Consider the following 15,406-nt stretch of genomic DNA (forward strand, 5'->3'; position numbering starts at 1 on the left):
ATTAAATAGGGACGTGTCCCAGCGTTGCTTATTTATTTGCTATTTTATGGTTTTGCGATTGCGTGGCTATTTTTTTTCCGCTGCGAAAATTTAGGCGGTGCCTTTTTTTGACACCCCTTCTCTTTTGTTGGTCTGAATATTCATTTGGGAGTCTATAGGCGAAATGGCGACTCGTTTTTAAAGTGTTTTTTTATGCTTCTCTTTGTGTTTTACGGAAAACACTTTATACCGTATATTTATGCAAGAACGTTATAATTGTTTATAATGTTGTTTTCATGACCTGCAGAAATAGATTTTTTCTATGTTATCTTATAAAATTAAAACTAGAATTAATTAAAATAAATAATACTTAGATTTATATTTCACCCCATTTCTAATATGAACGTACATATGAGGGAGACCTTGATTTAATAGTAATAAATAGTAAGAGATACGTCGACGATTTGTTTAAGTACTTACTGGAAAATTTCGGTGAACAAATTCCAATATCAGACAGAGCACGTTTGCAGAAAACACACTAATCAACCCTCGTCCTCTTTGACCGGGTCATTAATGTCCAAATAAAGTAATTAATTATGTTCCCCGTTTTTTCCTCATTTTCGTGACGTTCGCTTGTAAAAACGTGGAAGCCCTTGCGTCTTGAGAATCAATCAAATCTGAAGATACTACTGGCGATTGCATTCCGCTCTGCTGTACAAGCTGGTGAGCTTTTTATTTGCTTTTGTCAGGAAAGTGTAGATTGCGAAAGAAAAATGCTGGAAGTAAATTAAGTTTGTACGTTAAATGAAACTATTTTTGCGATTAAATTGAGTATTTCTTTAAATACTGTGTCAACGTGTTTGAATTACTTAAGATATTTAAAACATAGGTGAAAAATCATAAGCCTTCCATGCTTCTCCGTTGTCTAATAATAATAACATGTGATAATGAAAGTCAACATTCCACACATATATTAAAATTATAATATAAAGGGCCTTGCACTGAATAGAAAATAGAATAAATCAATATTTTTCAATTCTAAAGTATTTTACTTTTTATTATATTATTAGACTGCCTCGGTGGCGTAGTTGTATTGCATGTCCGGTACAATAGCGCTCTGAGGTCCTGGGTTCGAATCCCGGGTCGGGCAAAGTGATATTTGGGTTTTTCTACTCAGTATCAGCCCGGAGTCTGGAATTTGTGCCCGATATGGCGATAGGCTCGCCCCCTATCACATCATGGGACGGAACATACTTGGCGAAAAGTGGGTGCCCTAGTTGCGCCTCTGCATACCCCTTCGGGGATAAATGCGTGATGTTATGTATGTTATGTATTATATAGTTACTGTATATACAAATACAGCTTTGTTACATTTGTACGACGATTATAAGAAGCACGAATTAACGAGTTATATCTTTCAATGAATGAATTATTTTCAAATAATGGCTCTATTTTAAAAGCGCACGTGCCTATACGGCTTTTGCCGCGCGTCAAACGATCCGTTGCAAAGCAAAGTTTTCAGGCCCGTCTTCTAGCCAAATTAATTGTCTTAGCTCTAGGCACGAAGCCTCACTGTCACGGCTGCCTGTTTTCCTCTGATTTAAGTTTACCTTTGCATAGTTAAGACAAGTCGTTAACCTAATTTGCGAGCAAATTTGGCTTATTTTTATCTATCGGAAAGGGTACGTGTTGTTTCCTTTTACGATCACCTCTAGATTGTTATAGCAAAAAGGAGCGGCTGTAAAATCATAATTGATGAAGGCCACATAAAAGTTTTGTATTACTATAGGCTGGTTCGTTCGATTGCTTTGCATTTCACGATGTATCGGTTTTTATCCAATACTAACACTTTTATTAAGTGATTACATTTAACTTAAGCAGGAATATGGATTAACAATGGACTTAGATCGACTTATAAATATGATCAACCTTTCTTTTGTTGTATAAAATATATTAAAATACTGCATTAAGTACAAATTAAAGTCACAAAGGTAAATAATGCTTAAGACAACTAATCAAAGTTGATATCTAAATAAGATATTGACTTAAGGAGAATCTTTGAGATCCTGGAAATATCTAAAATAAACCTGTTAAAAGAAGATAACGAGATTGCAAAAGTATATTAGTAATATCATTACCGAAATGAAGGGTCATGATTTACGTATAAAGTTCTTATAACAGATAAAAAATATATATTTTGATGTATTTATGTACTGAAAATCATTTTTCTTAACTACAAAATGGACGTATATGCGCCTCAACTTAGTTTATTGGTTCCGTTCCCAGAAAATTTGGTAATCAATCAAATGATCTCATAAAGATATTCATTGCCGGAGCACTTACTATTTTATTGGTAGTTTTAGGGGTACTAAAACCATTTGGCTATCTTATTTTACGATTTCCTACCGCGGGTACGCGAACTATCTCTTCATACAGGGACTTATGAAGTGTTCTATACATTAATGTATGTGTCAGTTTGATTTTTATTGTCTTTACTTTTACTACTTTCCTACATTGCTATTTTATCGATAGTTCGAATTGACGTTTGTTATTCGGTCGAGACAAGATAAAATAAAATGAAATTTTAAATTGGAAAAGTAGACGGAGTTTACCTGTACAGGTGATATAGCTGCTTCTAGTAAATAACGATTTAAGTTGGTAAATCTATGTTCTTTAGAAATATTAATCGCCTTCCGAATTTCTATGGTAAAATTTTAAAATAATTCTTACAACTGCAATTAGCGTTTTAATGTTACCAATAAAATAATGTAATATAAATAAGTAATATTAATCGTATTTAAGATTATAATATTTTGTATAGACTACTGCTCAGCGTTGAGTGTAAGCTCATTCGCGTGGAATATAACATTCTGTTCCACTCTATAGTGTTCTTGTACGTATCAGATTTTATTGTCTTTACAATCATTGTTCATATTTATAGACCACAATTATTACCTATATAATATTTTATACGGGTTCCATGACAGAAATAAAAAATCTTTATAATAGACTATAATAAGCTTTTTTATTTATTTATAATAATTATAATTAATGTTAATAACACAGTTATAATCCTCAATATTTTAATAAAACCTAATATGCGTTGCAACTTTCACCAAACATTTTATTAATGATATTATGACGTCAAATAATGTTTGAAGCCATGTGCCTTAAAGTTATAAAGCGATTTAGCGGCCGAACAAGAGCTACTGTTAAAAGTTTCCCGGCGTCCAACTTGTCCTATTCTTATGCATGAATGAGTTACCAACACTACACTTTGTGAAACACAAATACTTGTATTATATGAAGTAATTTAATTTATCGTCGTCTCAAACTATGTGGAAATGTTATTTCACTGCATTTGTTATGATCTTGCTATTTGTCTTGCAGTCAAGTTCTGATTATTAGTTGTTTGTAAGTTTTATAGATAACTGGGCACTGTGGGAATCACATAGTGTTAATACATTTCAATTGTAAGACTGTCAATGTAATTTTTATTCGCTCGGCTGACTAAAAAGCTACACACACACACATCACGCCGGGGATAACCCCGAAAGGGTCAGCAGGCAGGGTAGGAGGTTCAACTAGGGCACCCACATTTCCTTATGTACGTTCCGTCCTATGATGTGTATGATAAGGGGTGAGTGTATCGCCATATCAGGCACAAATATACTTACATACATACTCCAGACTGACACCGAACACTAAGAGCCAATACAACTTTATCCTGACCTTAGATTCGAACTCAGAACCTCGAAGCGGTGTCGTACCGCGCTCGCAAGTCAATTATACCACCGGAGCAGTCTATAACAAATATACTGTGTTAAAAAATGAAAATTAAGTACATCAATCCGTCAGTTACGTACTAAATTTAATTTAAACACAAAAATCTAACTTGAATCTATGATACTACTAAATCAATGTACAGCTAGTGTATTTAACAGATCATACATTTTTATTACGTTAATAAATGAACGTGACGAGTGAGCGAGGCTAAAACATAAATAATCGTTATGTCTTCAGGTAATAAGATAAATAAATGAATGAAAGTAGTAATAGGGAAGCGGGCAATAAAGTCGGCAAGGTAATGTTTAGTGAGATCAGCCCGCGTAGCTTTATTAAAAGTTTTCCCAAGCCTTTTTGCCTACTGTACTGCGAACCGACGTCAATAACTTTGGTCTTGGTGATTCTTCTGTAAATAGTTATATAATGTAAATATTAGGTTTAAAAGAAGATTCTCCTAATAAAAATATACATAATAAAAAAATTAGAAATAAAAACAATGCCCTTCTTGGCTTCGTTTTAATGGGGTAACATGAGAAACATGTGTTCTACTTGAGCCAGAAATATTTTTAGTGATGAATGTATTGTTTCTGTCTCGACACCATCACGTTGTGTCATTGTATCATAAGTATCTTTGTATCTCAAATCTAATCGATTTAGTTTTGTAGGAAGCCGTAGCTTAAAAATGATATTTATAATACACTGTTTCTTCTCTGCCTATGAGAAAAAACACTTGCATTTCCCTTGCCATTTAAGTACGTAACTGATTTCAGACCGCGTTTTGTTGCAGTTTATTTTATACTATATTACATAATATTACTTTATTGATAGTAAAGCATAAGTAAATATACGTAATATTGAAAGTCAGAGAAGTGTCCTGGAAGTTTGGATTTTACATAGACTTCGGTTTTCGTGGTTAATAACATTTTCTTTCCTAGTTAGCCTATCGCTCCTTGGTATGCTATTTGATGTTGAAATCAAATTTCTAAAATGACATTAGGAGGTGAAACATCATTTAAATGTAATGTTTACGCATCGTGTATTCCTTCAAAAAACAATTCAAGTATAAAACCATACCATTTCTGTTGGACATTCAATTCTCACGTTCGTATTTTCATATCCGCCATGATCGATATGAAATATCCTTAAAACTCCGCAGCGATACAACGATACTTTTAAATCTGCTTGAAATTGTATCAATGACTGTCGGCATTGCAATAACTGTATTCTACTGGACTGCCAATTAAAAGTTCCGTCGGATCGGGCTTCAGCGATTTCTGGTGTAATAACGCTCTTGAAATTTTTACGGCGGATGCAACTCTTGGGCCTTGGTTTACGGTACAAGGTTTAGCGTATATACTAGTGCCATGTATCTATACTATCAATCTTAATATACAGTATTTGTTGGTATAAATATTATATTATTTATATGGTTGATAATTACTTTACAGGAGTGATGGTACAGGGATGAGAATACTAGGTTTTAGGATGAATCAATACTAATTGAAAACCTACAATAAAATATTAATTTTACATTTCAATAGCATACATTTTATTTTTTTAAAACTTCGCTTACTGGAATCAAAATATAACAACTTTGAAAGTAATTTTGTTTTTCAAACCATTTTTGTTTGTTGTAATATATATTCAATGTGTTGTGGTTTATTTCAAAATTCCATATGGATATGATACAGTCCATACATTCATGAAATAAACCGACAATTATTATCTTCTTTGCATACTGTACCTGCCATAATTGACAGGCCGGTTCGATCAAGTTATTTTGTCTGATGCTCCACAAGTTCCGACTGTTATGTTAAGGATTTCATGCCGACTTTAGATGTTTTTTCATCGAAATATAACTTTTATAATCAAGAATATACCTGAATAATTTAGTTAAACACATAAAACATTATGATGCACAAAAAACCTATGTTAATAACAAACAAAAAAATATTTTAATAATGACATTTAGTAGGTGAGGATTTAAAGTATGATTCATCGTTTAGTGCAACTAATAAAGCAATAGTTTTACTTAAGATAACGTCATTGTAGGTAATAACAAAATAAGATACATTAATTTGACAATAACGAACATCACAATGTAACCTCCGACAAGAGTTAGATAATAGTTCTCATTCCCGTGTCTCTCGTGGCCTATGTTATCGCGGCGGCCACTACAAGCGGATTACATATTTCCTGAACAACTCGTATAGCCTGATAAGATACAACAAAGGCAAGTGGCAGTGTACTCACGAAGTAATTATTTCTCCCGACGACGCATGAAAGCCGTTAATAAGCCAAACTATAAATAATGTACTTTCATTTATTACAGGCTATCTACCATTTCTTATGAAAAAGAAAAACAAGTGTAATAATTCACCTTTGCAACATAGCCATAGTATCTCGCCTGATATGTTTAATTTCTTAATTCCTCTTAAAGTACCAATAAGTCGATATGTATAATACGTATAAGTGCCGGCGAAGTTTAAAACAAAGTTGACTCGTAAGATTACGTAGAGTTGAACCGCCTGAGGAAGTTCCATTATAAGGAAAAGATAAGATAAACTCAGAGTCAACTGTGAAAATCAAAAATAAGGAAGTAAGACGTACGAAGGGTTTAACTGATCTAAACTAGGGACAAAATAAATTAACAGAATATGATTGAGGTGGTGTTTCGTTGCTTTGAAGTCTTGTAGATTTTTAGCTTTAATCATGGCGAGTAACAGGTAACAGGGTCATCAACACCGCATCACCGCTGCTGGATATAACTAATGACAGCGCGCACAGGCTCGGCCAACTGAGAAATAGTGTTTCAATAAACACGGTCGGAGCGATCGTCGGGAAAATTGACCGATTCCGGGAAATCCTCACAGGAAAATGTCATACGATATCTCTTTTTTTCTATGCCAGCAACCATGCCAAGATTTAATATTTATGGATGAAATGTGAGACGGAGCAGATGATTTAAAGTGTCTGATGTGAAAATGGTTCTTCGCAGATTTTCTGACCTAGCGAAAGTAATGTCCTTCTTTACGTTTTACGTGCCAGTTGTTTTCTTTCGTGAAAAAATATCGAAACGTACCCTCGAGGTGGGTGAGTGTGTTCCACGAATTATTCCTCCCTTTTGCAAGTCACTTTGGAAAAATATTTTTTATTTGTTTATTTACGGGGATTTGGCTCTTTTGATGTCGATTGTAACAGAATTGCGATTGTTCAAAAATATCATATCTGTGTTTTTCTTTTCAGTTAGCAGTTTTGCAATACGTACAGATATTGTGAAGGTTATCCAATTCTTCTCATTGAACAAAATGAAAAGCTAATATGGCCAGTAACAGCAAAACTCATCTTCATAAAAACGAAAATTTGTGTGTTTAATATCGATTAGATTCGATTTTGAAAACAACTCCTGTAAACCCATTTTAAATACTGCGGCACGCTTATAAACTTATATTGTAGTAATTTTGTTTTTAACTTTGTGAAAAACATTAATTAAATCCGAGACGGTTAGTTTCTTCATCAGTTTCGAAACGAAATAAAACACTGATTGAAATAGTAACAATTCAAGTAATCTACAAAGTTTTGTAAAAAGCTGACAAACTATGGGCAAAGAAGACAGCCCCTGTACATTTAGCGTTAATGAAAAATTTACCGAGTGTTTCGGCTTTTCTGTGCACTTTTGTAACAGTTGCTCACTTTGTCTGAACTTAACAAGGTCGAACTAATAGGTATTAGACTCATTTGTTACACCTCCACGCTTCGCCGCCCGCCAAAGAACGTAAAAAGGGGGATTGATAGATAGTCCGTAACTTCCCAAATCTTGCTCGTAGTTTTCTTACTTGAAAAGGAACAAGAGATGAAAGAATCCTTGTCTATTGTTACTTTTAACTAAATTGCTTTTACATCCGCTTTTACGTGGTATTGTTATTCATCCAAATCAATACAACGTTTACTTTTCTCTCTTTTCTTGGAATATCTGATCTAGCAATGTAAACATGCCTTGCATGCATGCAACACGTCTCACTCACATGCCAAGTTACAATTGTTTACATACAAAATGGTAGATGTGATGCTTTTTAAGTTCAAGTTTTAGTCTAAAACCTAACCTGATTATACAAGTGGGCTCTAATGTGAATCTTGCAAAAGAAGGGTTCAATTACAACACGTTCTTGGAATTTATCAATCAAATAAAAAGGATACAGGTTGCTCTTTTCACCTCAATGGAAAGTGAAGTGTCATACAAAGTTACAATATATTCGGGCTCGGTTCGGTCCCGCCACCGTAATCAAAAGGCTCTCCCGGGAACAATGGCGCCCACATCGGGGTTGGGCCCGATAAGCCCTGACAATTATACTACATCGACTTTTCAATTATCCAACCGGCTCTTCCTCCGAAACAATACTAGGTTTATTTATGTACATTAGAACGGAAATTTCGTACCCGTGTGCCTTTTGCACGCACATTTTGTTAGAGGTTAGTATATATTATTCAGTTCAACTTTGTTGCATATCACGTCATCTACTTTCACAATATTACTAGACTTACTATTAGGGTGTCAATTTATCCTTGCTATCACATTCTTGCTTATTCTGTTGCGAAGAGTAAGCTAATTTGCTTCAACCGAATTACAGGACCGATATAATTATTACCGATTCAGACTTTATTATGATACTGGAAGTACTATTAGATTTAAAATTCATGAAGTATAATAGACTTACACCAATTATTTTGTTTCCAGGTGAAACTGGAACAGAATGTGGGCAAACCGTCGAGGGTCATCCACATACGGAACATCCCCAATGAGACGACAGAGGCTGAGATCATACAGCTCGGCCTGCCGTTCGGCAGAGTCACCAATGTGCTCGTGCTCAAGGGCAAAAATCAGGTAAGCTATAACTTTTTACATTGATTATAATACATTCAACGTGCATATTCGACTCGTACAACTAGTATTAAATCAAATCCCGGCTTTTTAATATCAAACCCAATCAGTTCTGAATAAAATATTTGTTGATCAGAACCATCAGTTTCGTTTTTTAAATTAATTAATGTAATACAAAACTATTGTTATAAATATGAGATTAAATAGAAATCTAATATTCACCTGATTTATCGAGATCAATTAAATCGTCGAGAAGCTACCGATGAACTAACTTTTTTAAACACGAATTTCGTATTCCGTGCAATCTTACGTGCATCTTAAACAAACGTACCTTTACTAAAAGCACTTCCATAACGTTATTAGCGCAGTAAGACAGGCTTTGCTTATAATTCACAAAGTAGAAGCCTTGAAGCAGCCGCTTATCTAGACGGCTGGAGCGGTGTACGAGGCACATGTTCAGAACTAGTTAATATGATGTAACATTGAAGGAGGAATACTTGATTTAAAATTTACAAATAGATATTGGAGTTGGAATCTACTTTGTACGTCCTCTGAGTATATCTATTATAGTAATTCCTGTGTTTTGTCACTTAATCTCACTATTTTTATGTAAAAAATCTGGGATTATAAGCTACAGAAATTCTGATGTTTTGTTGACAGTGGCTGGCAAAAAGGTGGCTATTTCGGTTATAGCGTAAAAGCCAATATCACTATATTAACATAATTGTAGGTTGGCATTTATTTAATGACACTGGTAAACTCTCACATGATTTAAACCGATATCAGAACGAAGTGATTTAACATCCAATTTACAAGGGCCGCACATAATCAATAACTGGTACCAAAGCAAGTTTTATCATGTAAGTGACCACTACCCTCATTTAGTAAATTAACTCGGCCATGTAACATCGCTACTCTAGGCACAATGGATGGCACGTTCGCCTCCACCGGAAGGCACAACAAGTGGGTGGCGCGGCCGGTCCGCAAATAGGCCGCTAACCATTGTGCCACGGTCTCTACCTACTTGTCTCCTGTTTTATTTTGCCTATTATGGATAGTGCCCGCCAAGAGGATGTAACATGTCATGATGAGACTGGTTCAAAATAATATAAATTCACAAATATGTTGGGGCAATACTAGCTATCAATCGTTCCCATTTTCGCTAATAATTAAAAAAAATAAGTGTGTTTGATGAGATTTGCTAAAACACTGTAGTAACAAAGTAGTCTATCTGTCAAAAACACCTGGTATGAGGACCTACTTGAGGCCTCTTCAAATTAAAACCATTTATTTTTCTCATACTAAATTTTAAAATTAAATATTATAATTACATGAATTTACCTCATTATTTTTAAAAGATGCCGTCTAGAAAATGATGTTATTTAAAATTATTTAATTCAGCCATAACAGAAAACCTACATTTACAACAAACGCTCCGGCTCACCTTGTTTATTTCTATGCTTTTATAAAAAAGGTTGGCGCTGGCAGTAAAGATTGTTTATAGTCCACAGTGACAGAAAAATATGAGTTAATGTTCAAGAGCGCGATACCATTTTTTAACGATTCATTTAAAAAAAGGAAAATGTTCAGCAGCCCTATTTACTCCCGTCACATACCTGTTAAAGCTTGTCACAAAATTTAAACGTTGGTCCCATACATTTTGTGTCCAATATTCTAGCACCTATTTAAGTCGACAGTATAACTGCGAATTGAACCGAAAGGCGAGATTGCATCTAAAATTTATACTTAGCGGAAATTAAGGGCGCGTTGACGTTTAAAATAAATTTCAATTTTCAGCAAGTGGGGCTGAACAAATGGTTGACACTTAAAAAAAATTGTGGCTAACATCCTTATTCTCGAACAATAATAGGACCCACAGTGTGCCCGAAGGCTTAGTGTCGGCAATTTTATAGTTTTCTTTGGATTTGTTCAGCCTTCTTTATCTGATAGATTACTGAAGTAAAGTTGTATCTGAATATAAGCTAATCACAGCATCCCTATAGCTACGCGCTGAGAAGGGTCATGCAACTTATTTTCATAGCATTGTTCCATACTTGGCTAAGTAACGTTTGCGAACATGAATCTAATTTATGCGGATGTCAAATTGATTCACTGTTTTTATTATATGATATTTAAATCTTTATATATTAAGCCAATAATAATATTTCATTCATTTTCGTTTTAACCTCGTAATATTATGTGCAGGATAAAAATAAACATCGAAGTTGAACAAACAAAAAATACGTACCTACAGGTACTTATATACCTACACTAATTGTTTTTGATTACCAAAAAAAATATATAATATGTAGAATAAATAAAATATTATAAATGCAGTGAAATATTTTTATATGTAAATAACAAAGCCATGAACGGTTTAAAATGTTCATAAACTTTGCATAAAATTGAGAATATAATACGTTCGAAGTAAGAATTAAATTTTTAGATTGTGGCTCCATCGTGGACTGGCTATGATATCGCTAATGGCAGAATAGAAAAAGTTACAATACTATGTACATAGCACGTCGGATTGACGTTTAACAATGAATACCTAATGAATGACACTAAGATATAGTAAGAACTAACAATTTGTATGAATTAAGTTATGAACGATAGAAAATCAGGAACCTTTTATAGGAATAAAGTTAGGATAACGTATTTGTATTTAATATGTGTTCAGTGCGACAGTAGATAACTCTTTTTTTTTTGTTGATAAAATATACTGGAGTATATTAAATTATGAATTCAATAAATCGCTACATTGGAACAAAAAGTATAAATTGAATGAAAGTAGTAATTTATTGAGGTAATATGAAGATAGTGGTAGCGCGAGGTTTTATGCATCACGATTGTAAAATGAATAAAACTGATACCCATAAAAGGGAAGTTGTTTTCAACATACAGTTAGTAATTCATCAAAAGGTACGTTGACATGATCTCGCAAGTACCAACAACGACGAGACAAGTTATAAGGAGACATCAAGCCGGTTTTACTGCGTGTTTTACGTCGAAACACCCACGGGGACACGTGCAATGCGAAATTTACGGTTTTCCGCTGGCAAATTAAAAATGAGTTAGTTTACAACCGAGAAATGAAATAATAAAAACCGAGATCCTATTACAAGAAGGCAGCCGGGAGTGGCCGCGACAATGTTATCCCGTCTAATAAATAGTCTGTATGACATTCACCGTATATATCGCAGCGCGAAAGAAAACAATCTCTTGCTGCGCGAGGAACAAGTCAAATCCCTTTTTATGAACGGTGGCCGAGTCAGTTTTTCACTGTGAAATATTCCGTATCCTTTCCTAGCCGCGCTCTAGAAAAATCCAAACGCTGGGGAAAATTCATAAATTTCGTTCCCCGCCATAAACAGCGGAGATTGAAATTCATAGCACAGCCCTTAAAGCACGCCCATATCATCGACGTAGTAATCATGATAATTGATTTGATAAAAACGGTGAATCTGAAACTAATCAGCGTAAAATGTCGGCCATATTCGTGACGGTCCTTTGTCGGCTCAGAGTGTATGATGAAAAGTATCGTCCGTAGTTGATAGTGACCAATACTCCGAAGGTCTAGTTACAAAGGCCCCATCTGTCGAGAGGTGAGCAAACAAACGTGTGAGTGTGGCAGACAATCGCTCCCACTCCCGGTGATTAAAGTGAAAGAGACAGTGACACTATTTCACGAGCGGTCGTGCCGTGACAGACATGCTTCTATTAATTTGTTTTTCGTATCGATCCTGTAACGTTTTAAAAACAACACGTTTATCCATAAAACGTTTTACCGCTTTTCAAATGATATGTGGGACGATGGTCGTTGGTTGGAAGGAAGCTGGTTATTCGCTATCATATGTGAAATTCTGAGAACAATGCTAATGTTTTATATTAATTAATGAATCGAATGAAATTGAAAATTTGCACGAGGCATTTTAATTAACTAAACATTTGTAGTACGTGGTGTTAGTATATGTTAATCTAACATTTTCTGTTTTTCCATTGGAATATTCATTAGATACCAATAGTTTAAGTTTTTCGGTACCTACATACGGCACTCAAGAATGAAGACATTATTTACGAGATCAAAATGACTGATATATAAGTCATTAGGTTTAGGTATAAAACACTGAATATTTCTTTTCAATAATTGAACCTTTTTATTTCCGTTATCCTCCTTGATCACGTTTTAGGCATTAGGTTGAGTCTTATCAAGTAATGAGGTTTACAATCTGATATTTTAAGTTAAAAAATATTATAACTATTCTAAAATAATTATAAGTTATTACATAGTACACGTAACGAAACTATAGACCATATTTTCTACGGTAAAATTATGCTATAACTTGTTAAATACATATAAATGTACAGTGTATAACTGTATACACACGAAATGACTATTTGAATTACTGTCTGCCTCGCTTTTCATTGCGTGTAGGTATAATATTTTTTTTAATTAGCTCCAAGGCAAATTCTATTTCATTTGCGGCTTAACGCGTACTCGTAGCGGCTTATTTCGTATGTTGGTATTGTGCGATGCCAAAAGCAGGAATTCTGTGGTTATGAATACGCACGCCAAATAGGCAACTAAATTTTGTACCTAAAATAGCTGAATCTCATCATAATGCATGTTTGAAATATTGGACAATAGGGGCGAATCTGATGTTTTGTTATGTATGTACGGTTGAGTGGATCGGAGCCGATTAATTGGACTCTATATGCCTTGCAAACATATACCTTGTTAGGGTACGCCGCATTACACCACCGCTGTTGAACGACTGATTTATTAAGGGTTTCTATCGATAATACCCTTTCGGATTTGTATTGATGTGGAATTACTTGTTTGCCAATTATGTAGCACAATGCCAAATAAGCCATATCGAAAAGTACTAGGCGACACTTTTTTTTAATTTAATGCTTAAAATTCGAGCGGATAAAGCACCATTAATCTTACTTGCCTTAAAAGTATTCTAAAAGTAATCGTAAGCAATGTAATATAATAATATATTTTAGTTCCCGAAATTATAGGAAACTGGAACACGTGCGTAACTCTAATTGGCAGCTAATAAACGGTTTCACAGAAATTATGAGTAGTAAAATTATTTTTGTTACAGGCCTTCCTCGAAATGGCGGAGGAGATTTCAGCGGTGGCCATGGTCGCGTACTTCGGAGGCTGTGTGGCGCAGCTCCGGGGGCGCGCTGTCTACGTACAGTTCTCAAATCACAAAGAACTCAAAACCGACCAGACACATAGCAACGCTGTGAGTGTTATTTTATTTTATTATTAAATTTATTTATTTATGGGAATTCAGATTGACTTAAATGAGAAAAAAAATTGGTATGAATATGGACTAAACGTACAGATATTTCTTTTAAATTATTTTTAAACTAAACTTATTATATTTAAGATATTACTAAAAAGAATTACGTGAAATTTTGCGAAGATGTTTAAACATTTAGATATATTTTGCTATAAGTTATAGCTATTTATTTTCTATAAATAATAATTTATGATGGCACTGATTAGAGTTAAGCCGATAAAAAGCTCTCTGGACCATAATTTAAAATCAAATTTATACATTGTAAATGTTCATATTTCTGCCTTTTTACGTAAGTAAAGAAATAGTCTACAGGTAATTATCGACAAAACAATCACATATCTGATATAGTAGTTATCGTTAAACGTTACAACTGTTCTGAAACATCACACATGCTCGGCGTCTATTTAATATGCAGATATAATTTTCGTAGCCAAACATTAGTCAATAAACATTCTAAGCAAACACTTCATAACCGCTTGCGCAATCTGATAGGTAATCATGCGTGTAAATAAAAGGAACCACATTCCGAATCGTACTGCGCACTTACAACACACAACTCAAAAATGTTAATTACACAATAAACGGTAAATCTCACTTAGATTTACAACAGTTAATAGGAATCCGGTTCAAAACGCGTACAGCACGTAACGACGTTGCGATAGTTCAGTTAGGCCTATTACATGTACAAACGGATTATCGTGCGGCATGTGATCGAACATTAAAGCTGGTGATTCCAATTGAGAAATACAGACAAAGCTGGTTGCAGTCGAATTGTTAATTTAATCTTTGTTACAGGCATCATGAACCCGCAATTAAGATAACAGTATTCAATAAACCCGCATGCCGCGTCGGGACACCGTCGAGGACACTGTTCGGATTTGATTGAGTTACTAAACTATTACTGTTCTGTCTATACGATTGGACCCTGATAGGGGCCGTGCGTGTGTCGACTGTAAAATGATTCCGTCAAGTGACATCCGGCTGTGCAATTCATTTCGCCGTTTAATATTCAACGGTTTAGTTAAAAGTGCGCCAAATTTAGTGACTTAATAGATTTTCCATCGTATTGCTGATGTTATAAAGTCTTGGCGTTAATTAATTAGTCACTTTTTCTTCGTCCAGATTATATTAAATTAACGTCTACTCTCAATATTTCCAAGCTGTAAAAATTAACCCTTTAAGTGACGTCCGCTTCTTGATTATCCTCAACTAATTTATGGTATTTTTATTACCGTTTCAAACTCATTGCACGTTTGAGTTCAGTCGAAAAGTTTAACTTTCGATGTATAAACGTACACATTCGTAAATGATGCTTTCTTCCCGCGGTCTTGCGGCGCTTTGTTGGGAGAGGAAATCAATATTTTCGGTAACAAAACACCCAATAGGAGGATTAATTAAAACGCTTAATTAGTTTCGTTTATCCTCGAAACCTATCAAAAACAAA

The 15,406-nt window shown here is 34.4% G+C and overlaps 1 protein-coding gene across 11 annotated transcripts in view; it reads left to right on the forward strand.

Annotated features, from left to right (window-relative positions):
• LOC115450613 (polypyrimidine tract-binding protein 1) overlaps positions 1-15,406 on the forward strand; it is a 431,449-nt gene that overhangs the window by 382,833 nt on the left and 33,210 nt on the right. For all 11 annotated transcript variants that reach the window (XM_037443023.1, XM_037443026.1, XM_037443021.1 and 8 more), the window contains 2 exons: positions 8,501-8,647; positions 13,756-13,902. In XM_037443023.1, coding sequence (XP_037298920.1) covers positions 8,501-8,647; positions 13,756-13,902 — 294 coding nt within the window. The remainder of the gene's footprint in view (positions 1-8,500; positions 8,648-13,755; positions 13,903-15,406) is intronic.

Source organism: Manduca sexta, chromosome 26, assembly GCF_014839805.1.
Source record: "Manduca sexta isolate Smith_Timp_Sample1 chromosome 26, JHU_Msex_v1.0, whole genome shotgun sequence".
Classification (NCBI taxonomy): domain Eukaryota; kingdom Metazoa; phylum Arthropoda; class Insecta; order Lepidoptera; family Sphingidae; genus Manduca; species Manduca sexta.